Source organism: Rattus rattus, chromosome 10 (genome assembly GCF_011064425.1).
Source record: "Rattus rattus isolate New Zealand chromosome 10, Rrattus_CSIRO_v1, whole genome shotgun sequence".
NCBI lineage: Eukaryota > Metazoa > Chordata > Mammalia > Rodentia > Muridae > Rattus > Rattus rattus.
Genome location: NC_046163.1, coordinates 78,724,826 through 78,748,987, shown reverse-complemented (window position 1 = coordinate 78,748,987; position 24,162 = coordinate 78,724,826). Strand labels below are relative to the sequence as shown.

At 38.0% G+C, this 24,162-nt stretch overlaps 1 protein-coding gene across 2 annotated transcripts in view; it reads right to left on the bottom strand.

Annotated features, from left to right (window-relative positions):
- Window positions 1–10,579: 10,579 nt before the first annotated feature.
- The window catches only part of Cr2 (complement C3d receptor 2), a 31,553-nt gene continuing 17,970 nt past the window's right edge, over window positions 10,580–24,162 (bottom strand). The window contains exons 7-18 of one of the 2 annotated variants that reach the window (XM_032915211.1): window positions 22,943–23,119; window positions 22,779–22,869; window positions 22,417–22,493; window positions 21,523–21,930; window positions 20,680–20,761; window positions 20,272–20,354; window positions 19,538–19,918; window positions 18,551–18,736; window positions 14,985–15,170; window positions 14,356–14,379; window positions 13,622–13,694; window positions 10,580–10,924 (exon numbers count right to left, since the gene is read on the bottom strand). In XM_032915211.1, the coding sequence (XP_032771102.1) occupies window positions 10,831–10,924; window positions 13,622–13,694; window positions 14,356–14,379; window positions 14,985–15,170; window positions 18,551–18,736; window positions 19,538–19,918; window positions 20,272–20,354; window positions 20,680–20,761; window positions 21,523–21,930; window positions 22,417–22,493; window positions 22,779–22,869; window positions 22,943–23,119 (1,862 nt within the window). In that variant the 3' untranslated portion in view covers window positions 10,580–10,830. The remainder of the gene's footprint in view (window positions 10,925–13,621; window positions 13,695–14,355; window positions 14,380–14,984; window positions 15,171–18,550; window positions 18,737–19,537; window positions 19,919–20,271; window positions 20,355–20,679; window positions 20,762–21,522; window positions 21,931–22,416; window positions 22,494–22,778; window positions 22,870–22,942; window positions 23,120–24,162) is intronic. The other variant, XM_032915210.1, reaches the window with a different exon arrangement.

Sequence of the window (24,162 nt, the reverse complement as noted above, 5' to 3'; positions counted from 1 at the left end):
TTCTCCCAACCAAAAAGAGCCCAGGTCCAGACAGGTTTACTGCAGAATTCTATCAGACCTTCATAGAAGACCTCATACCAATATTATCCAAACTATTCCACAAAATTGAAACAGATGGAGCACTACCGAACTCCTTCTATGAAGCCACAATTACTCTTATACCTAAACCACACAAAGACCCAACAAAGAAAGAGAACTTCAGACCAATTTCCTTATGAACATCGACGCTAAAAATACTCAACAAAAATTCTGCAAACCAATCCAAGAGCACATCAAAACAATCATCCACCATGATCAAGTAGGCTTCATCCCAGGCATGGGATGGTTTTAATATAATGGAAAACCATCAACGTGATCCATTATATATAAACAAACTGAAAGAACAAACCACATGATCATTTCATTAGATGCTGAGAAAGAATTTGACAAAATACAACACCCCTTCATGATAAAAGTCCTGGAAAGAATAGGAATCCAAGGCCCATACCTAAACATAGTAAAAACCATATACAGCAAACCAGTTGCTAACATTAAACTAAATGGAGAGAAACTTGAAGCAATCCCACTAAAATCAGAGACTAAACAAGGCTGCACACTCTCTCCCTTCTTATTCAATACAGTTCTTGAAGTTCTAGCCAGAGCAATCAGACAACAAAAGGAAATCAAGGGGATTCAGATTGGTAAAGAAGAAGTCAAAATATCACTATTTGCAGATGACATGATAGTATATTTAAGTGATCCCAAAAGTTCCACCAGAGAACTACTAAAGCTGATAAACAACTTCAGCAAAGTGGCTGGGTATAAAATTAACTCAAATAAATCAGTTGCCTTCCTCTACACAAAAGAGAAACAAGCTGAGAAAGAAATTAGGGAAACGACACCCCTCATAATAGACCCAAATAATATAAAGTACCTCGGTGTGACCTTAACCAAGCAAGTAAAAGATTTGTACAACAAGAACTTCAAGACTCTGAAGAAGGAAATTGAAGAAGACCTCAGAAGATGGAAAGATCTCCCATGCTCATGGATTGGCAGGATTAATATAGTAAAAATGGCCATTTTACCAAAAGCGATCTACAGATTCAATGCAATCCCCATCAAAATACCAATCCAATTTTTCAAAAGAGTTAGACAGAACAATTTGCAAATTCATCTGAATAACAAAAACCCAGGATAGCTAAAACTATCCTCAACAATAAAAAAGGACTTCAGGGGAATCACTATCCCTGAACTCAAGCAGTATTACAGAGCAATAGTGATAAAAACTGCATGGTATTGGTACAGAGACAGACAGATAGACCAATGGAACAGAATTGAAGACCCAGAAATGAACCCACACCTATGGTCACTTGATTTTTGACAAAGGAGCCAAAAACCATCCAATGGAAAAAGATAGCATTTTCAGCAAATGGTGCTGGTTCAACTGGAGGTCAACATGTAGAAGAATGCAGATCGATCCATGCTTATCACCCTGTACAAAGCTTAAGTCCAAGTGGATCAAGGACCTCCACATCAAACCAGACACACTCAAACTAATAGAAGAAAAACTAGGGAAGCATCTGGAACACATGGGCACTGGAAAAAATTTCTGAACAAAACGCCAATGGTTTATGCTCTAAGATCAAGAATCGACAAATGGGATCTCATAAAACTGCAAAGCTTCTGTAAGGCAAAGGACACTGTGGTTAGGACAAAACGGCAACCAACAGATTGGGAAAAGATCTTTACCAATCCTACAACAGATAGAGGCCTTATATCCAAAATATACAAAGAACTCAAAAAGTTAGACCGCAGGGAGACAAATAACCCTATTAAAAAATGGGGTTCAGAGCTAAACAAAGAATTCACAGCTGAGGAATGCCGAATGGCTGAGAAACACCTAAAGAAATGTTCAACATCTTTAGTCATCAGGGAAATGCAAATCAAAACAACCCTGAGATTTCACCTCACACCAGTGAGAATGGCTAAGATCAAAAACTCAGGTGACAGCAAATGCTGGCGAGGATGCGGAGAAAGAGGAACACTCCTCCATTGTTGGTGGGATTGCAGACTGGTACAACCATTCTGGAAATCAGTCTGGAGGCTCCTCAGAAAATTGGACTTAGTACTACCTGAGGCCCCAGCTATACCACTCCTGGGCATAACCCAAAAGATGCTCCAACACATAACAAAGACACATGCTCCACTCTGTTCATAGCAGGATTATTTATAATAACCAGAAGCTGGAAAGAACCCAGATGTTCTTCAGTAGAGGAATGGATACAGAAAATGTGGTACATTTACACAATGGAGTACTATTCAGGTATCAAAAACAATGACTTCATGAAATTCTTAGGCAAATGGATAGAGCTAGAAAATATCACACTGACTGAAGTAACCCAATCACACACACACACACACACACACACACACACACACACACACACACACACACACACATACACGGTATGCACTCACTGATAAATATTTATTAGCCCAAAAGCTTGGAATACCCTAGATACAATCCACACACCATATGAAGTTCAAGAAGTTGGAAGACCAAGAATGGATGTTTCAGTCCTTCTTAGAAAGAAGAACCAAGCATTCACAGGAGGAAATATGAAGACAAAGTGTGGAGCAAAGACTGAGGGAAAGGTCATCCAATGATGGCCTCACCAGGTGATCCATCCCATATACAGTCACCAATCTACACAGACATTATTGTGGATGCCAAGAAGTGCATGCTAACTGGAGCCTGAAATAGCTGTCTTCTGAGAAGCTTACCACAACCTGAGAAATACAGCATCAGATGCTGCCAACCAACTATTGGCCTGAAGATGTGGCTCCCAATGGAGGAGCTAGAAAAAGGACTGTAGGAGCTGAAGGGGTTTTCAACCCCACAGGAAGAACAACCATATCAACCAACCGTACCCCCCAGAGCTCTCAGAGACTAAATCATCAACCAAAGAATACACATGGAAGGACCCATGGCTCCAGCCACACATGTAGCCTTATCAGGCATCAATGAGAGGAGGAGGTCCTTGGCCCTGTGAAACTCAATGCCTCCCTGTAGAGGAATGCCAGGGTGGGGAAATGGGAGGGAGTGGGTCGGTGGGTGGGGGAACACTCTCATAGAGGCAGGGGCAGGGGAGAAGGGATAGGGGGATTCTAGGGGGGAAATCGGGAAATGGGATAACATTTGAAATGTAAGTAAAGAAAATATCCAAGAAAAAAATAAGTCCAAAGTTCAAAGCTTCTGAGACTTATCTAATCTTTTAACTTTAATCTCTGTAAAATCAAAATCAAAAAGCAGATCTGTAGGTTGATGTCTATAAGCAGCTGTGGGCTGGTACAAGTTCAGTCAAGGCCCATATTGGACAGTAAAAAGTAAGGCGGGGACAAAGTTTTTGTAAGGCAGAGGAGAAGAGGAAGAGAGTAGATTCGAGAAAGACAGAAAAGGACAACCCAGGTCCTTTCTTAGGGATGGATTTCTATAGGTCAATTTACCTTATCTAGGTGGGTGGTTTATATCTTTATCAATTGGTTGTAAGTTTATTGTGTGGACGAATTGTGGACTGAGAATTTAACATATGAATTTGATTGCTAAATTACAGCTTATTGAGTCTTGATTTTAATGGGTTGTTGGCAGAGGGCAGTTGCTGGGAGTGTTGGCAGAGTTTGTGACAGAGATCTGCAATAGGCCAGCCACTGCTGGAGACCTAGTGTCCTGCTTTTACCCGAAAGCTACCCGGCAGATGCCATGCAGCCCTATGGTGCTGGCACTATGAAGGGATAAAAGATTACACTTTTATTTAATAATTACCGAAACACAGATTATATACTTCCAACATGTAAGGATGTTAAAGTCCAGCTTTGAAACATTAGGGTCTGAAGTAGGGGGGATGGGGTCAGCACAACACAAGGACACAGAGCCACAAGTTCTCTTAACTTTATTTCCCCCACAGCTTATATCACTCACCAAAATCTCTCAAGCAGTATAAAAATTACGTGACCACATTGTATTTTTCTTTAAGTGAACAATTACAGTGAGTTTACATAGAAGAAAAAAGTGTGTTCCCTAATATCATCTCATGATCAAATGCTTTACATATCATATATAAAAATATTTTCAAAAATCCACATGCATTTTTAACCAAGCAACTTGTTCTAATTAACAAAGTGTAAGCAAGCAAGCTAACTTTCTCAGCCAGATTTTTACTGGCAGGCAGAAATTTGCAGTTATCAAGAAAGAATAATTTTATTATTTACCTTAAAAGTAATCATAAAAATCTTTAAGGAATCATAAATCTAAACTTTTATATAAAAAAAATCTGCAAGGTGCACATCTACTCAATAACAATTTTTTTATTAAGTCAATACCAGGAATCTGAGGGCAAAAATGGAAATTAACCATCACCTTGATCATTAGCCCAGCTTTAGCAAGAGAGGCACATCAGCCAATAGTAGTCTGGCTGCCATTGTTCCTGTCTCCTGACCTCAAAAAATCCCTAGCCCAACTATTAAGAATGTTCCTTTCTGAACCTCAGATTGTTTCCTAAAGTTTCCTATATCAAATGCACCATCAAAAACATCTTAATCTAACTTTCCTAACAATCTTTATCTCCAAATTCTTTCTAAGGGTGGTGAATGTTACTACACATCTTTAAGTCTTACTACAAGTTGTAGATGACTCTTTAATCTGCTCCAGCAGCAATGCTTGAAAAAGATCAATCACCATTATTGTAAGGGCCAATGGTACTGCCCACTCAGGGACTGGAAGGCCCCTTAGAGTTTTTAGACAACTCGTAGATTAGGAGTGGGGTGATGGCTGAGAGGACAACAGAGTTGTATCCGTAACAGCATGAAGTCCTGAGGACATGTAGTCCTTGGAACCTTGCCTCTCTGAGGCACACCCATCATGATTGTGCTACTGGTAGGCCATATTCCATGAGTTCTAAAGCCATTTGTTGTTCTTCTCCATGGTCTTCAACATAATGGCACAGGATATCCATTATAATTCTACAGGGAGCGTAGTGAAGAAATACTGAATCAAAAAGTAGCTGGGAAACACCAAACTCTGTATCCCCACGTCTGATGTCAAAAGTGCTCGTCAGACCTCCAGCTCCTTTCAGCTTTGTTGGCTGCAATACACCTCTTTCCCATGGGCTGATTCTACGGTTAGGATCTCTCCTTTGAAAGTACCCCACAGCTCTGTCATCTCCAACATTTTGGGGTCTCCAAGGCAATCCAGGCTTCACCTTCATAGCTTTGCACAATGGTCTCTCTAGGCCTCCATGCAGGGACACACCTGACACATGTCTGGCCTTCTTACCTTTCCCTAGTCACAACAAGAGATTCCATAATCCCTTTCTTGTATCCTTGACTCTATAGCCAGAACCAGATGGCCAAAGCTGCCATGTTCTATTGTTTGCTGGGGCCCTCGTTCCACATGGTTCCTCAAATACTTTACAATCTTTCTGTTTTAGATGCTTTTCTTCATTGCATAGGCTTGGCTGTCCTGCAACTTGCTTTGCAGACCAGGATAGCCTTAAACTCTGGGTTTAAAAGTGTACACTACCATGCCTGCCCCTAAACTTTTCTTTAATTCCCTTTTACAAATTGGAAGCTTAGCTAGATGAGTCTCGCTCTGAGGTTACTACTCCCTTTATTCCATTTAGCATCAGGGTTTCCTCTAATTTGTTTACACTTTCTGATGCTCCTTTTCTCCTCAAATGTTACATTTTGTACTGTTCCTTGCTCAGCTTGCTGCTATTGCTTATAGGTCTGCACAAAAGTGACCACTAATAACTACACAACAGAGTTAATATTAGACTGTTTTGAGATTTCTTTTGCCAACATAATTAATCCAAAATCTTTTAATTTAGCCACAGGCACTTTTTTCTTTGGACAAGGGCATGAGCAGCCACGATCTTCACTAAAATATCACAAGAACAGTCTGTAGGCCACATACTAAAATTCTTCTTATCTGAAACCTCTTGAGCCAGGCTCTCACAGTTCAAATCACCCTCAGCATCACTGTCTTCTGTGCTCCTTCTAGGGTGGTCTATTCAGTCGTGCTTAAAGCATTCCACTGCTTCCTAGCCCCAAATCCCAAAGTCTACATTTTTCCAAACCAAAGTATGGTCAGGACTATCACGACAATATCCCAGTTCCTAGTATCGACTTCCGTCTTATTTTGGGTTTCTGTTTCTGTGAAGAGATACCATAACCGTGACAACTCATAGAGAAAAACATTTAATTGGGGCTGGCTTATAGATCAGAACAGTCCATTGTTGTCATGGAGGGTAGCTTGGTGGCATGTAGGCAGATATTGTGCTGAAGAGGTCGCTGAGTGTTCTATATCTTGATCTGCAGGCAACAAAAGGGAGAGAGAGGAGGGGGGAAGAGAGAGAGAGAGAGAGAGAGAGAGAGAGAGAGAGAGAGAGAGAGAGAGAGAGAGAGAATGAATGAGACATACTTTCTCCAACAAGGCCATAACTACTACAATAACCTTCTAATAGTGCTACTCCTTATAGGCCTAATAGAGACCATTTTTATTCAAACAACCGCAGGCTGTTTTGCATTCGTATATGTTTTTGTACCTTATGTGTGCCTGGTACCCGTAGTCACTAGAGGAGGCTAATTCCCTGGAACTGAAGTTTTATGTAGTTGCAAGCGCTATGTAGTACTGAGAATTAAACCAACCCTAGGTCCTCTGGAAGACCAGCAGGTGTTCCTAACTGCTGTCGTCTTTCATCCTTCCATGTGATTTTTAAAGCCGGAGTTTTAACTATCCCTACACACACACGCATGTGCACACACACACACACACACAGCTTAATAGCATAATAGATGAGACAGAAAGCTGGTTCTCAATGGGAAGAATTTTTGTTGGTGTTAGTTTTTTTAAATAGTCTAAAGGTTAGATCTAAGGCATAGTGGGACAGGATGGGTGGACGGAGGGAAGTTGTTCCCTGGGTAATATGTAAGTTTTGGGTTGAGGGAGCTAAATTTGTGGATAGATAGATTGGCTAAAATAACCAAAGGTGTGTTCTAGAATGAATTAGTATTAAATTATAAACTCTTAAGACCCTAGAATTGGATATGCTATTTAGGAAATCACTGACTTCAGAAAGACAAAATCTTATAAGATTTTTTAAAAATGAGTTTATTTGAATGGTAAATGTATTTATTACTAAATGGCATTTTATAAAGAGCTGGAGCTTACTAGAAAACTTCTAAAGAAATAACTAAAGCTTAAATTAAAACTCAGCTCTTATCATTCCCAATCCAGATGCAGGAGTATCCAACCTTTTGGTCTCTCCAACTTGCATTTTCATCTAAAAACCTCACACTTGAGACCTGTTCAAGGCAAGTTATAGAATAAAAGTTAAAAAAGGAAATCTCATAATATTTTAAGTAAGTTTTTGACTTTGTGTTGAACTATACCATGAGTTCTCCTGGGCGTCATGTGGCCCATTGGCCATAGTTTGGTCACCCCTGGTAGATGTTGAATGCTCCATGATAATCCAAAGCATACGGCAACAGTGAGGAGGCCGCTTTCAAAAAGATGGTGCTACCTATAAGGATGGGTTTCCCTTAAGAAGTATCATTTACATTTCCATGCCCACAGCCTGGCTTCAGTCAGATCATAAATAGGGCTTCATAGAGGAAGCCACATTGAACCATGGCTATGAACCCAACTTTAACATCAAACTATCTCTGCTCTTTAAGAAGAAATTACATGTAAAAATTACAGTTGTGAAATTAGTTCACTGATGCTGCAACCACTCAGAGATTTATTGCTACTCGAATGCTTTCTTTCTCATGAGACACACTGAAATAAATAATTTCTGTGTAGGCAACAATGTGACCAGTGTAAGTCATGTTTAAATAACATCAACAGTCTCTCTAATTGACAATTACAACCATCAATCAACTAGATGGTATTATTCTATTAGGAAGTACTGAAGATTATATGAAGTAGAACACAAAACTGTATTGTATGCTGGTAAATACAAATAAAATAAAAATCAAGGTCTATCCAACAAATATTTAATTGCTTTTCTTTGAGTCCCTTGCTTTGAGTGTGGGATCCTTCGGATATAATGTTCCCTTTCTCTTCTGTTCCTTTGCTAAGACTCCCCAGGAACAAGTACCATTTTCTTCTTCAAGTTCTACAATAGCTTCTCTGTACTTTGCTTATGACACTTATTCTCGCCTTAAGATATGTATATCATCTTTGTCCTACTGAAGTAAATATAAGAGGGTGGGGGTAAGGTATCTGTCAAATATATAGCAGTCCATTTAAAGTCACAATTGACCATTAATTCCTTTTTTAAGGATTTATGCATATATATGTATGCCTGAGTATGTATGTGCACCCCATATATGCAAAAGCTCACAGAAGTCAACAGAAGACATCAGATCCTTTAGAACTGAAGTCGCACATGGTTGTGAGCCACTATGTGGGTTCTAGGAATTAAAACTCTGCAAGAGAAATAAGTGCTTTTAACCTCTGAACCATTCATTTTTCCATAGCCTGATCCTAAATTCTTTGGCCAAGAGAATATTTTAGCTTTGGTTTTTCCATCTGGAGTATTCCTTCACTTTGCTATCATATTTCTCCTTTAGTTCTACAAAAAACAAATTCTTGTTAATTTCATCAACAAATTTTGTCCTGCTAAATCCGGTGGTCAATTTTCATTATTTGTCATTTTTGAGCTATCAATGGATATCTTTCAAGATAGTAGTAAAATCTAATTAAGACTCTCAGCAGGATAAACCTTCTCGTGTTCACTCCCAAATTTGGGGTGTTGTGGAGGCAGGGACCTCGGCTGGATTATAAACAATGCCTGCTTACCTTCCTGGACCTTTTATCATTCAGTTTTCTACTTCCAGCTCACTTTAATATTTGCTTTTTTCCTCTTAATTTCTAGGATCTTCCCCAGTCTTGTTCTCATCTAATCAGTTTGCTTCCTAGTCACTGCAAGCTGCACCATTAGGGGAGAATGGTTGCACATTCACCATCATATCCTGTGGGAGCATCTTCCTGGCTCCTGTTTGCTCTAGCTTCCATCTTGTGACTAAGTATTCCTGTCTGAGGAACTCCTCCACTAAGGTCCTAGCCCAGCAATTCTTTTTACTCATTTGCTTTTATTTTTTTCCCTTTCCTCGAGGACATCTCCACCGTCTTATATGAACTGTGGCATGGATGCATATATTAATTATTCAAAAGTCTTTCTTTTACGTTTGCTATGATTTTCAGACCCATTACTGAATACTCCTAGAGATAGCACTCTTCCTAGCACTTTGATTTCTATTCTTTCATTTCTCTTAAGATTAAACCAAATATTTCTGCTAAAGCCATTTTGTCAGTTTTATCAACAAGCTTTGTGCTGCTAAACCCAATTTTTGTTGCTTGTCAACAGCAACTTCAAAGTTGTTCTTTTCCTCTTTTCTAAGTTCCCTGTGCCTGAACCCAACACCACACTGGGGTCTCTACATCAGAGGCTGACTTTTTGCTGGTTTTCCTCATTTTACAACCCCTTGGGTTAGAAGCCTTAAGGCTCAATAATTGGACTTTTTTCTTCTATGGCTTCTTAAACCTTCATGATACTCTGACTCAGTGCCTTTATTTATGTGTCTTTGTGTTCAGTATCATCTGTGATGCTTGAAACGTGAATTTGTCAGCTACCTCCTTGACAATTTTACTTGATTATTTATTAAATATCTCATATTTAACACCGCCAAAGCAGAACTGATTTCTCTCAGTGTACTTCACATTCTGAATTACCTTAATAGCAACTTTATCCTTCCAGTAGCTTAGGTCCCAAATCCCTGGCATCATTATTAGTATCTTTCTTTCTTTAATCATTTATCCCCCTTGCTGTTTATCTTTAAAATGCATGCAAAATATGGCCTCTTCTTGCCAGGCTGTTGTTTCTTGCCTGGATTATTGTATCAACCTCCTTGCTGATTCTCTTCTATGCTTAACTTCCTAAAGCCTCTTCTTAACACAGCAGTTAAGGTGATGATGTAATTCTTCTGCTTAAAAATCAGGTGGTACCTCCCATCTCAAAATAAAAACTTATTACAATGGCCTAGCCCACCCTATCTAATCATCCAGCTCCTTTCCACATAACAATCTGAGCACGTTTTTCCTATTTGGTAACTCTACTCTAGGCCACACACACCACCTAGCTATGCCAACATAGGATGACCTCTTAGCCGTTGAACTAGCCATTGTATGTTCCTTGATTCCTCTTCTATGGAGTTGACTAGTTCTCTGCTTAACTCCAGCCTTTTCGTAAATGCCATTTTCATGGTGAATATTTTCTATGTAATCACGTTCTTTTCTCGCTCCTCTTTTCCTTGCTTACTTCTCTTTAATAATATTTATTCTTATCCTTTTTCTCTCATTTTTTGTTTTTGTTTTTGTTTGTTTTTTCGTTTGTTTGGAGACAGGACCTCATACAGCCCACTTGGCCCTCCAGCTGAGGTCAGCCCTAAATTCCTGATCTTTCTTCCACTTCCTAAGTACTAGAATTATAGGCATATACCACTATATCTGACTTTATTTCATTTTAATAATTTCACATTATTTGTAATCAGTTTATTAATTACATTTGTTACATATTTACCGAACAGACAAATGTTTTTAACTAAGATCATCAGTTGGAATATTAAGTAGATAAGTTAATAATGTTGTGCCTGGATATAAAGACTGAAATAGAACAATATTTACTTAAGACTGTGCTTTAAAAGGCTATGAGAAAATATTAAAGCAAATCTTGACCTATGTATAAGTAACTGTACTTCAATTTCATTATATACCAACTTGTCATGTGGTCAACTTGCTGGGTTGTATGGATCAACAGCATATACTTCTCGCGTTTCTAAATGAAGAGCTCCATCTTTGGGTCTTGTTTTTGTATAATAATTGCTAAAAAGGAGACATAAAAAAGACAAATATTTACTCATTAATTGTGATTGTAGTGAAGACTCATTAGCTGTCTGCTTTCTATCACTCCCGGAAAATTGTATTTTCATATGTGATTTCATCTCATTTTCTTAAATATTAAACAGCATAGGCCCCCACATCAAATAAATAACTTTTGGTAATTTTTTTGGTAATAGTTTGGTACTGTTCAAGTTAGAAGCTGACACTAGATATCTCATTATTGCTCTCATTCATAAAACAAAAAAGCTTTGAATGCATTTCAGTTAGTAGAAAATAAATTTAAGTAAATTAGAAAATGGAATTGAAATCAGTGTTAAGAACTTTTAAAAGCATGCTTGTTGCTGGGTGTGTGCACAACTATAATCCCAGCCCCTGGGAGGCAGAGGCAGGAAGATCTCTGTTGAGTTCAAGGCCAACCTGTTCTACAAAGCAAATTCCAGGGTAGCCAGAGTTGTTACACAGAAAAACCTTGTCTCAAACAACAACAAACAAACGAACAACAAAAACATAGCTGTTTGGTTTATATCAAATGAGACTCTGGCATAAGTGCCCCATGTTAAAACACCTTAATAAGTGATAATAAGCAGACAGGGACATTATGAATTATTTTTAGATTTTTTTTCAAAATTTCCTACACATGTTGTGTTCTGATAGCAAACTTAGAAACCACATTTTCTACTTATTTAAAATTTTAATTACTCTTGGCTAAAATTATCTCCTAACTTCCTGTGAGAAAAGCCATACAAATGACAGCCCAATTTTTGTCTTTTAGATATTCTCTTTTGAAGTCCTTAAGCATTATTCTTCTAGCTTTCCTCCTTCTCTGTTTTCTCCTCCCATCTTTAAATGCTGCATCTCACTGTGGTCTGCTCATATTCTTACTTTCACCCTTTTTTTCTCTGTGACCTCAAGACTTCCACTGTTACCTACCTGAGCCCAAACCTGCTCAAATTCTACATCACAGATGCCTCATAACATTGCCCTGCATTCTGCCTCTCCCCCCTCAGTGAATCCTTTTCCCTGGGGTCTTTCTATGTGTCTTTTCTTTCCACATCTGGTATAAATTATTAAGTTCAGAAAAATCTATTTTCTTCATTGCAAAGGTACCCTTTACCAGTGCTACAGCCTCCTGCTCCCTACCTTGCTTCTGGCAATGCAAATCTGAAGACCTTATTTCCTTGCAATGATCTCACAGGTCACACAGCTCTTGTCATAGCACAGAAGGCTTTTCGTGATTCACTGCTCCTGACCTTGATAGATTTCCCTCAATGGCTGTTGAGTGGAACATCGTTAGTTCCATATATGTTTTTAAAAAATGTTAAAAAACATTTTTAAGTAGTGTAGTCTAACTCCTTTGAAAAACTCAAATAAAAATAAAAACAGGCTTCTCTATCGCCTTATTTATTCTTGTGGGTATTATGAATCTAAGTAAGAAAAAACAGGGATTTGTAGTATTTCTTGGTTCTATTGAGATGTAGAACTCAGGTCTTTCTCAAATCTGAGACTGTATGGTGCCCGCCCTGGTAATTACTGTTGCATACTTGATACAGATCATGACTAAACGTGTGAAATCAATGACACTATCATTATGTGATGGTAGTGTAACCCTGCCATGTCTGATGCCAAGACTAAAGATTGCTAGTTTTTGGTGTGTGTGTGTGTGATGTTTGGGATAGCATGGCTTGGGCTTCCCCAACTCAAGGTTACCTGATACTTTGCAAACCTTCATCTGAGTATCTTTCCTTTCTTTGTTTTCATTATCTTTGGGTTCACCTGAAATAATTTTTCTCTTCAACTTTTTTTCTGATTAAAACTATTAAATATTGGCAGTTGGAGAGATGGCTCAGTGGTTAAGAGCACTCACTGCCCTTCCAAAGATCCTGAGTTTAATTCCCAGCACCCACATGACAACCATCTGATCCTGTCTTTTGGTGGGTAGATTTACATGCAGACAAAGTATTCATATACATAAGTAAACATTTTTAAAAAAGATGAAAAAACTATTAAATATTAATCACTGCTTTGTGTCCCAAATACTATATAATTAAGTATAGCAACATTATGGTATTTGTTGAACTGCAAGCTTAACCTCTTTTTACCAGATTGTGACCTTAATGTCTAAGTCTATGTCCTGCTAGCCTAGCGTGATGCTAAGCTAAGGATGCTGTTAGTAGTTACTGTCACCAAACAATGAGCAGACATGATCAGTATATTTTCATATGCCTTCTATTTATCGACCATCATCCGCAAACATTTTTACAAAATCACATCTATTTTTGCTAGACAGAGCAGCACATGATACATTCTTAGCAAATTGTTGGTATTCTTCAACATTGGGCTTTAAAGTCATCAATAATAGTGCAGAAGGATAAATGGTGTGGTTTCTATATAGATCATTTCATTTTAGGACCAATATATTTACTTTTATACTTTAGAAAGACAATAATTATTAAAAAGCTTTATATAAAGTAAAGGAAATTAGACAAACAGTTATATGAAGGTTTACAAAACAAAAGAGAGAAAGAATGCAAGAGAATCATTAAACAGAACATTTCAAAATGTCTTCAGGTGTTATCATTGGTTTTGTTCTGTGCTATTTCTTAGACTTTTTTGTGATTTGATTTTTACAAGAACCCAAAGGCTGTTGTATATGTTGGTCAAACATCCATTTGAACTTACCGCTCTCTGGATTTTAATATTATAAAGAAGATGACACTAATCAAAATGATAAATGCTGAGCCTGCAGAAATACCTGAAAGAGGAAATGAATATTTAATGCCAGAAAAAAATGGGACAGGTATTGCTAGGAAATGAATGCAGGGCCTACTCGTAGTGGCACAGAAGTTGTTAGTGTGATTTTCTAATACATTTTTCTTAACCAAAAACAGTGAATTACTGAACAGTCATAATTAAGCTCCACTTTTTTCCTAATCGTATCTAGTCCATGTTTTATTTGCACCAGGCACATGGACCACAAGGCTCAAGTCAACTTTCCAGGAAGTGTTTTTGTTGTTGTTCTTTTCAGTTTCATTGGTAAACAATCTTGACCCTGGGGTATAATTAGGAACATGGAATACCAGAATCCCATAAATTTGCATAACAATATTTGTTGTGATGTATGCTTTGCTACAGCAGAATAAGATTACTTATTTAAATTGTACCAAATACCAATAGCAAATGGAATGAGACTTTCAATTTAAAAACCTTGAATACATTTTTCCTTGAATACACTTTTAACTCTAACCTAAAGGGACACCTTTTTATAATGTGTCATGAACATTAAAATATCCTTAAAATATGAAAGAACATCAGATCCAATGTATTAAAACGAAACACTAATGAATTGAATGTAAAACAACCATTTATATCTTAACAAAAATATCAGGACACTCTAAGCATTTAAGAAAACTCACCAGAAACAAGAAGAACAGTTGACCCTAAGGAGAAAAAAAAAATCCACAAGGCATCAGTCTAGCAGTACAAGGTAATGTCGTCTGAGCCATTACACCTGATAATGTCCCAGAAAGCAACTGAGCTCTCACTTAGTCTACTCATGATACAGATATTAGTCCCCAAGTTACACCCACTCTTTTATTATGTCGAAGCTCAATGGATATCGTCTTGGATTAGATAAGTTGTGAGTTTATCAATACACAGCTTTCTAGGCAATGATATTTAGGATCAAATGAAAACGGATATAACAGGTTAGTTGACATGTTTTTGGAGCACCTCTCAAGTTGGTAAGTACTTAAAAATCAGCCGAGAGAGAAGTCTCAGTAGGGTTTTTTTTTTTTTTTCAAAAGTAGAAAACATTGTTTTACAGTTTTGCTCCTTTTAGAGTTTTGTGCCCCTTTGATGTGATGTGCCCCATACTCAACTATCCTTTTCTTTGTATTGGTTACTGCTTTGTATCGACTTTTAGTCTCTTGCCATAGAACTGTTCCCCATGTCAAAGCCCCAGGCATCTCCTACTGATAGGCACTCCGTTCCCCTCCTTCAGGGGTGGGCGTTTTACAAACAGCAGTAAGAGGCTTGCACCTACGGTTTTTGCAGATAGCCAGCGGAGGGTTCCATTGGTTTTCATCCTGGCACTGGCTCTGTGGACTTCCCTCCAAGGAATACCCATCCTCACATTCCAGAGTCACAGTAGTCCCAAACCGATAGGTTTTCCCAGGCTGAAATCCCTTCTGGATTCCATTTGTATCTTCAGGGAAGCTACAGTTTACCTCTGCAATTTAAAAAAAAAAATCTTACTAATACAGAGCCATGATTTGTACTTTTGCCAAGAAAGTAGAAGTTGTCCTTACTAGAAAGGTTATGGAATCAACTTATTTCATTATGGTAATCAAAGCCTCACTAAATAGCAGACTGCAATAGAGCAGTCTTTATTATCAGCCATTTTACAACCACCTAGCAGGCTAAGCTGGGCTGTTTTCTACTTGCAAGTCTACGCTAATGATATTTAAAAAATTCTAATGCCTTCTTGGAGAGATACTAAGGGATGAATGTACAATATTAAATGTTCCAAATTACTGTTCTTGACTTCTAGTCTTACTCTCCACTTCTCATACATACACATGCATTCTCATTTCTTCTATTATTTTGAGCATATAAATCAATAGTGTTCAACTTGTAGCCTGCACACTACAGTGTAGGCATAATGTTATTGTGCATGTGTAAAGGTTATCCTTATAGTATTCAAATGCTGATTTCTCTGCCCACCCCATATTTGATTGCAATCCAGAAATGGCATTGTAATGCTTGTTCCAAGAATCTGCTGTCTCAATGTTGTGTAAACATTGCTCCTCATTTATTCTCTGATTTCTCAATAAAAGTTGATCAGCCAATGACTGAGCAAAGGAGAAAATATGATTGGATTTCTGATCCCAGACAGGAGGGGAAGAAAGAGATAGAAGAGGGGAGGATTCACCACAAGGAAGGTGAAGGAGAGACCATGAGAAGACACTTGGAGCAGAGAGAGCCTGATCAACACTAAAATACAAGTATCTCATGGATTTTGGCTGGAAGATAGCCAGATTATCTTAGAGGATTAATAGATCAATACTGCTCAGATATTGTGCCATAAAGCTTGATTAAATACATCTTATAGTCTGTCTCATTTATTTGGTAGCTAGCCAGGATAAACAAACGACTACTTATAAAATCGACTTAACACCACAGGTGATCTAACACAAAATCTTAAACCTGTTTAAAATATAATGATATTTTTGCTAACTTGTTTGTACATTTCTTTTTAAAATATTTATTTCTCCTCAATATCCTCCCTCCCTCTGTGTGTGTGTGTGTGTGTGTGTGTGTGTGTGTGTGTGTGTGTGTGTGTGTGTACAATGACAGCATATGTATGCTGGTACCCTTAGAGGCCAGAAAGTCCACTTTTTCTGCACTGGATGTTCTGATCTGGAGTTATAGGTAGCTGTGAGTTACCCTATGTGGGTGATAGGAACTGAACTTGGGTCTTATAGAAAAACAGTGTGCACACTTAACCACCGGGCCATCTTTTGCTCCAATTGCACAGTCCTTGAACTTTTATATATGATAACATTGTTTCACAATATGAAAATTAGAAACATGCCTAGTAAGAGTTTGGACTTGAATACTCACTGCTAGTTGTGTGACTTTGGGTAAGTTACAAATCTCTCTGAGACATTGGAAGCTTACGTAAGTGGCAGAATAAAAATAGCACCCCTCTCCTTTGAGTCTCATGAATATTACATGAAATTATAATCGGAGCATCTGACATATAGTAGAATCCTCAGCAATATTCTATGCTAACTCATTATGCTTATTTTATATACATTGTTGATAACTACTTTATAAAATTTGCAAAAATTGTCCATAATATCAGTACCAAATAGGGAAACAGAATCAAGAGAACATTGTAATTTTCACTCACAGCCCTTAAGGCAGACAGTGGACAGGTTTGTTCCTCAGCATGTATCCAGGATCACAAGTATAATCACACAACAGAAATCATTCTATCATAGATGAGAGTTTCCTGAGCTATGCCTTCAAGGCTTCAAATTAGCACCCTAGGTTGTATCCTTTCAGTTCTTGAGTAGAATGCTTGTCATTGGTAGTTACGTGCGTGTTTGTTCTCCAGGTCACCACTCTCTGAGGCACCTCTAGGTTGGCACATATGTGACCCTTGCTACAAGCTATGGAAACAAATCCAGCCATTGCCTTCAAGACAATAGAGTCGTGGGCAAAATGTGAAGATTCTTTTGGTTCCTGAGTCATCTTTCTTTTTTTTATAGGAATCTAATCAAATTCACAATCTTGTATCAGCCTCTCCAGTTATAGCATTTTAGGCACGTGCCATTACATCAACTTTTCCCTTCTGAAGGGATTATCTTAGAAAATTTTATGTAATATTTTAATATGCCCCTCTGTGAAAGCTTTGGTAACTTTCCTTTAAAAAAAAAACTACCTTTAAATCTCTAGGAAATCCCAGAGACCTGGGATGTGCCAGGGGCCCAGGACTCAGTGTGGACTTAGCTGAAAAGCCCTACAGTGAGGAGGTGGAACATGAAGATCCCACCTCTGGTAGTTCGACAGGGCCCCCAGTGGACAGACAGGGACACCAATCCACCTTAAATTTGTGACCCAGAATTGTTCCTATCTAAAAGAAATGCAGGGACAAAAATTGAACAGAGACTGAAGGAATGGCCAACCAGTGACCAGCCCAATTTGGGATCCATCCCATGAGCAGGCACCAAACCCTGACACTTCCCGATGCTATGATGTGCTTGAAGACAGGAGTTTAGCATGGCTGTCCTCTGAGAGGATCTACCAAGAGCTGGCTGAGACAGAGGCAGACACTTATAGCCAACCTTTGGACTGAGATTGGGACCCCTATGGAAGAGTTAGGAGAAGGACTGAAGGAGTTGAAGGGGATGACAACCCCATAGGAAGACCAACACTGTCAACTAACCTGGATGCTGGGGAGCTCCCAGAGACTAAGCCACCAGCCAAAGCATACAAGGCTGGTCCGAGGCCCCCGGCACATACTTAGCAGAGGATTGCCTTGTCTGGCCCCAGTGGGAAAGGATGTGCCTAATTCTGTAAAGACTTGATGATCCAGAGAAGGGGGATGTGAGAGGAGGGATGCATCCTTTCAGAGGTAAAGAGGAGAGGGGAGGGGGTAAAGAACTCTGAGAAGAGGGGCAACATTTAGGATGTAAATAAATAAAATAATTAATTTAAAAAACATTGTTAATACAAACAAGAGTTTTTGCTTTCATATTTTCTAAATAAATGAAAAACAGTAAATTCTAGTATATTTTCCATAGTGGTAAGTGGTACAAAAGTCTTCTATAGTTTATATCTACAATCATATGACTGAAGGTATAGGGATGTTTTTCAAATGCACTCTTATTATAACTTTAACAATAATGTGACTATAACTATAATCTTTGCAATAAACTTTAACTTTGTATTAATTGATTAAGTATACTTAATTATCATACAATGTATCTCTAATAATTTTAATCTGAAAATACTTGAAAGAATATATATATACATATACATATATATATATAAATTACTTTGCTATAAAAAATAATAACAACAACAAAGCAGAAAAAGTACCTTTGCAATAAGGGGCAGGATGGCTCCAGGTACCCTCATGAGTACAAATAAGACGTGCCTCTCCAGCCATAAGGTAGCCTTGGTAACAACTGTACGTGACTGACATTCCAGGGGAAAATCGAGCTATAGTCCCACCAGTATGATTCCCATTGGGGATTGTGGATGGAGATTGACAACCTAAAGAAGCTTGGATATCAACAAGAAAAGACTTTTAATTGGACACAGTAACACAAGGGCAACACAATCTCTGGAAAACAGTAACACAGGAAAGCAATGAGAAATAAGCCAATTAGTTCATTCTCAAGTTTCGACAAATGTGTGCTTTTCCTCTTTACACCATATATGATTAAAAGAAAAGAGTCAAAAGTATTATAGTTTATTCGCCCATAGTATTCTAGGATCTTCCCTTGGTTGGTCCCAAAGTGTAGGAGTGTTTTCAACGAATCAATCTATTATCTTCCTTCTACATAGAAAATGGGCTATAATCTAAGCACGGCACACACAAATATCCAGGAACAAGTAAGTGGAACCACACCTCTGTGGAGCTTAATTGAGTGAGGCTGCACCTCACTAACAGGAACAAGCTGTCCAATAACAATTAAAATTATGAGACAACTTAGTGGGTTTGAAGGTCAGCTTCATTCTTCGTTACATACAACGTTCTCTTTCTGGGTAACACAATAGCCTTAAATATCAAAACTTCAAAGAACATTTTTTTTAAGTATTTTCCAGAAATTTGCCCACTTTCCCAATTCTAGAGTCATGAGAATGAATAAATTAGAGGTTAATCTATATGTTAATCATCATTTCAGGTACTCTTGCTTTATAGAAAGGAAAGAGAAAACGTCAAGTGAGAAGACAGGAAAAGGCAGACAATCTTATAAAAACACTAACTGCTTTACCTTTTAGATGCTTTACTTTTAAGTAGAGGGCAAACTCAAAAGTATTTTGTAAAACATCTCACTCTTTATTACAAAGATAGCTTACCAGTTCTGATACAAGTTGGTACACCTGGTAACCATGTGTTATTAGTATGACACCTTATCAAGTGACTGCCATTCATGATGAAGCCTTGATTGCAGACAACATGTATTATATCATTATGAGAATATGCAGAATGAGTTTTATTGAGTTTGTATCCATATTTGATTTCTGGATCAGGGCAATGAGTTAAAGGAGAAGATTGTAAGCACTGTGGTGGAGGTCCACTCCAAGATCCATGACCTTTGCACTGCAAACTTTTCTCTCCCAAAAGATAGAACCCTTTATCACATTCATAAGAAATTTCATTTCCATACAGGAAGTGCTCTGCCATCATGCCAGTGTGACTACCATTTGCAATTGTTGGTGGAGGTGGACAGAGAATAACTGCAGAAGAGATTTAGAGAATTTGAGCATTCATCACAGTATAAACATCACTATACAAGTGTCTTATATTTTATATAAATAGTTAAGGTTTGGAAACTAGAGCATGCTTTTGGTTAAAAAACTTTATCAAATGTTATGCTTATGTAAGTATTACAGGTTCATTCCAAAAATTCAGAAAATAAAGTGAAGTATGAAGAAATAGTTTTGATCAAAAGTAAAAGATTTACCATGTCTTATACAAAGCATCAAGAAGTATAAACTATTAAAGTAGTTGTAAACTTGTTCTCCATTAATTGATTTTCCCTCTTTAATTCCCTAATCTATGGTTGACTTCTCCCATGTCCATAATTTACCTGTACAAACTGCAATCTTTTGGAACCAAGTCCCATTCTCAGCATTTTGACACTTCTCATAAGTATATCCAGTCAACTGGTACCTAGAAAAAGATGTTATATTACATTTCTTCTTAATACTTTACTTCTGCATCATAGAAAGTACAACTGTAGAGATAATTCTAAATGAATCCTTTGGCACAGCAAAACAAATTTTTGGTCATCCATATCTGAAAACTATTTTTATATTAGAAGCACTCAGAAAAGCCCTTGCCATGTCAGAAAAGCAGGCATGAGCTGCTAGTTTGACCATTGTGGGTAGAGCATTGAGGAATCCCCAAATGGTTTTTACCAAGACAAGCTGTGGGTTGAATTAATAAATAATATGAGGTGGACATTCTTCCTTAGAGTGGACGGCTTTACACTCACCCATTTTGACAGGTTCTATTTACTAGTTTTATAAGTGAATCATCTGAAATGCCAGGAAGTTCTCTCATAGGTTCACATCCTTCTGGAAAGACAAAGTTGAGATTGCTTTTAGATTCCTCATAACAAAAAAAAGTGACTCAGAAACCAAAAGAATCTTCACATTGTGTCCAAGACTCTATTGTTCTGAAGGCAACGGTGGATTTGTTTCCATAGCTTGCAGCAAGGGTCACATATGTGCCAACTTAGAGGGGCCTAAGGGGGTGGTGACCTGGAGAACAAACATCACACATAACTACCAGTGACAAGCATTCTACTCAAGAACTTAAAGAACACAACAGTTGATACCCATTTAAAACCTTGGAGGCATGGTTCAGGAATCTCTCATCCATCATAGAAAGGTTTCTGTTGTGTGATTATACTTGTGATCCTGGATACATGCTGAGGAACAAACCCGTCCACTGTCTGCCTTCAGGACCGAGATCCTGGCCATAATGTGAAGTTTCCTTCAGTTCCTGAGTTGTCTTTCTTTTTGGTATGAGGCTGCTTCTTCTCATTAAATATCTTGGATACTGGATTTATGTAAAGATCACAATACACCAGATTTATAGCTTTCTTTTGAACAGAGGAAATATGGAAGTAATGTGTCTCTTTGCCTTCATTTCAAGACTCTTGTTTTGAGTAGGAGATAATAAGTAAGACTAAAGTTGGAAATGCAGCTCATACTTGGGTAGTTTGTGTAAGGCACCAAATTTGATCTCCAGCTCCTCAATTAAATTTAAAAACACAAAACATATATCAATAAGTAAATATCTTTTAAATTTTCCATTGGGTTTGCCTTTTTACCTTTTTTACAATGTGGTACTTCAGGGTCCCAGGTGTTATTGGCTTTACACCGGATCTGACTGCTTCCAATCAAAATGTATCCATCACGACACTTGAATGTCACACTATTATTGTAGAAGTATGGGGCTTTATTGTCAGTGAGCTTGACTCCATTTTCAACATGGACTTCTGTGCACTGGACAGCAGGGAGGGAAAGTTTACAGAGAGGAGCAGGGCTACTCCAGGAGCCTCTTCCTCTGCTATCACTTGTACAGTGGATGGTTTGTTCCCCGATGAGTTTGAATTTTACTCCTTCCTCTGACCCAGGATAGCACGTGTAAGTGATGACAGTTCCGTACGGGACATCTTCTGATGAACGCCATGTATGTGTCCCATTGAGGATAATAGGAGGTGGTGGGCAGGTGATTTCTAGGGATATGAAAAGATACTGTACCAAGGTTAGAAGTGCATCAGTTCTGACCATGTTATTTCTTTGGAGGGTGTGGATTATGCGCTCATGCTGTAATTAAACCTTATTGTTTATATAAAATTTAAACAAATTTCACTGTAAATAAAATTTAAATTAAAGTTATATATGTTGCCAAAGGTCATACAAGTATTAGACAACAGGAACGGAATCTGAGTTGAGATTTGACACCAATCTCCTATCTCTTCCCTAAATCCCAAAGTAGGAATTGTGGCTCAGATAGAGTGATTGCTCTATGTTCCGAACATCCTAAACCACAATATAAACTAGGTAACTAAGCACATGGAATTTGACTGATTAAAGAAAGAGGCAACAAAAGGAAGGTGGCAAAATAGATAGCTGTAAAACTTGACAAAATAATGTAGTAATTCCTATAGCATAAGTCTAAAGTAGGAAACTTTAAATCCTCTGTCAATTTTGTTACTCACCTTTACAAAGACGAATCTCTATAAACCAAGGAATTGTACCTTGACACAGTTGATAAGCACTCTCACTTATCTGGAACCTGGAGAAAAAGAGTCATATCACTTGACCACATGGTTACAACAAACTAAGCAAGCATTATGGGCTCTAGAGGCAGACTGACAAATTTTAGGACAAAACACAACAGGAATAAAATATAGCCAACCTCAGCACCATCCATCAATTGCATTGTCCTCATGCATGGAAAAATACAGTAAGAATCTGGGAGCATATGACAGGGAAGACCTCTGAAATGAACTTTTATACACAGTTTGCAGTGGGTACCGATGAAGCAGACATCCTTCAGAATGAGACATGTTTTACTCACCCTTCATCACAAGAAGAATTGATGGCTGGTCTAATAAAGTGATTCTGAGGCCTCTCAAAGACATGTGGTCCTACAGGCTTACACTCTGCAACTAAGTAAAAAGATAGAATGAATAGCAACACAAGACAATCTGAAGTAAAATATCTGTAATTATGGCATCATACCTTTGCACTGGGGGGGAATGGGTGTCCACTTCCCCTCAGGGGTACAATGTATCGTGTCCTCTCCCACCAGGAAATAGCCAGGGTCACAGCTATATCTTATGGATGTACCAGGGTCAAAGTTGAGGAAGTATCTATCTTCTTTTTGCCCATTGATGATTTTAGGAGGAGCCTGACATCCTAAATGAAAAACAGATACAATGAAACATTTTCAGCATAAAAAATAGAAACTGAGCCAAAGTAGTCATGATAATACCATCATTTGTATGGTAGCTGTCTGGAACAGAAGGTATTTTGTAATTCTCAGGTAATTTCATTTTCATTTATTTCTTTTTTTTTTGTTTTACCCCTGCCCAATGATTTAAAGTTATTGATTTTATTCAATAGGGTTTCAATGAACACTACTATAGTGTATTCAGTATCATTTCTTTTGCATAACTCATAGTCTACTAGAGAAAGGCAGGCAATAAAATAGTATACAGAAAAGTAATCTGAATCACATTTGACAGTAGAAATACAGAAAAGCATAAAGACAATCTAGGTTCTGAAGTTAGGGAACAGCTGTAAAATCATAAATCTTCTAGTTCGTTAGTGGTGGGGAGGATAGTGAGTTGAGCCCTGATACAGGGTCACTATACTGAAGCTCTCCATTTGGCTAAGTTGGTTGATGACACATTTCTCAGGATCCACCTCCAACAATGAGCTGGGGTCACAGCAATGAGCACTATACATGACTTTTGAGTACACAGTGGGGATTCAAACTCAGATCTTCATGCTTACAAGAGCAAATGTGTTCATCTACTGTCAACCCAGTCCCCAGTCTCAATGGTATTTCTAAAAATGCATTCTAGGGCTGGCAAGACAGCACAGCAGGTAGAAAGTGCTTGCTCTGCCTACACAATGACCTGAATTGGACCCCCAGAATTTATGGTAGGACAGAACTGACTCTTGAAAGTTGTCTTTTGATCTCTACTGGCGAACCCACCACATATACACACAAATCATGTATATACATATTCCCAGTAATAAAACACCTTTTAATGCATTCTATTTGCTTTTCTACTACAATAGCGGTTAGATTTAGTGAAATATTGTGGATTCTTAAAGTTCTATATGTGTAATAGCAAAACATAAAGGAACTATAGCTTGTTTATAGTTGTGAAATTATGGACTTTTTTGAGACAGTATCTTTTATGTAGTCAATTCACAGAGAGCTGCCTGCT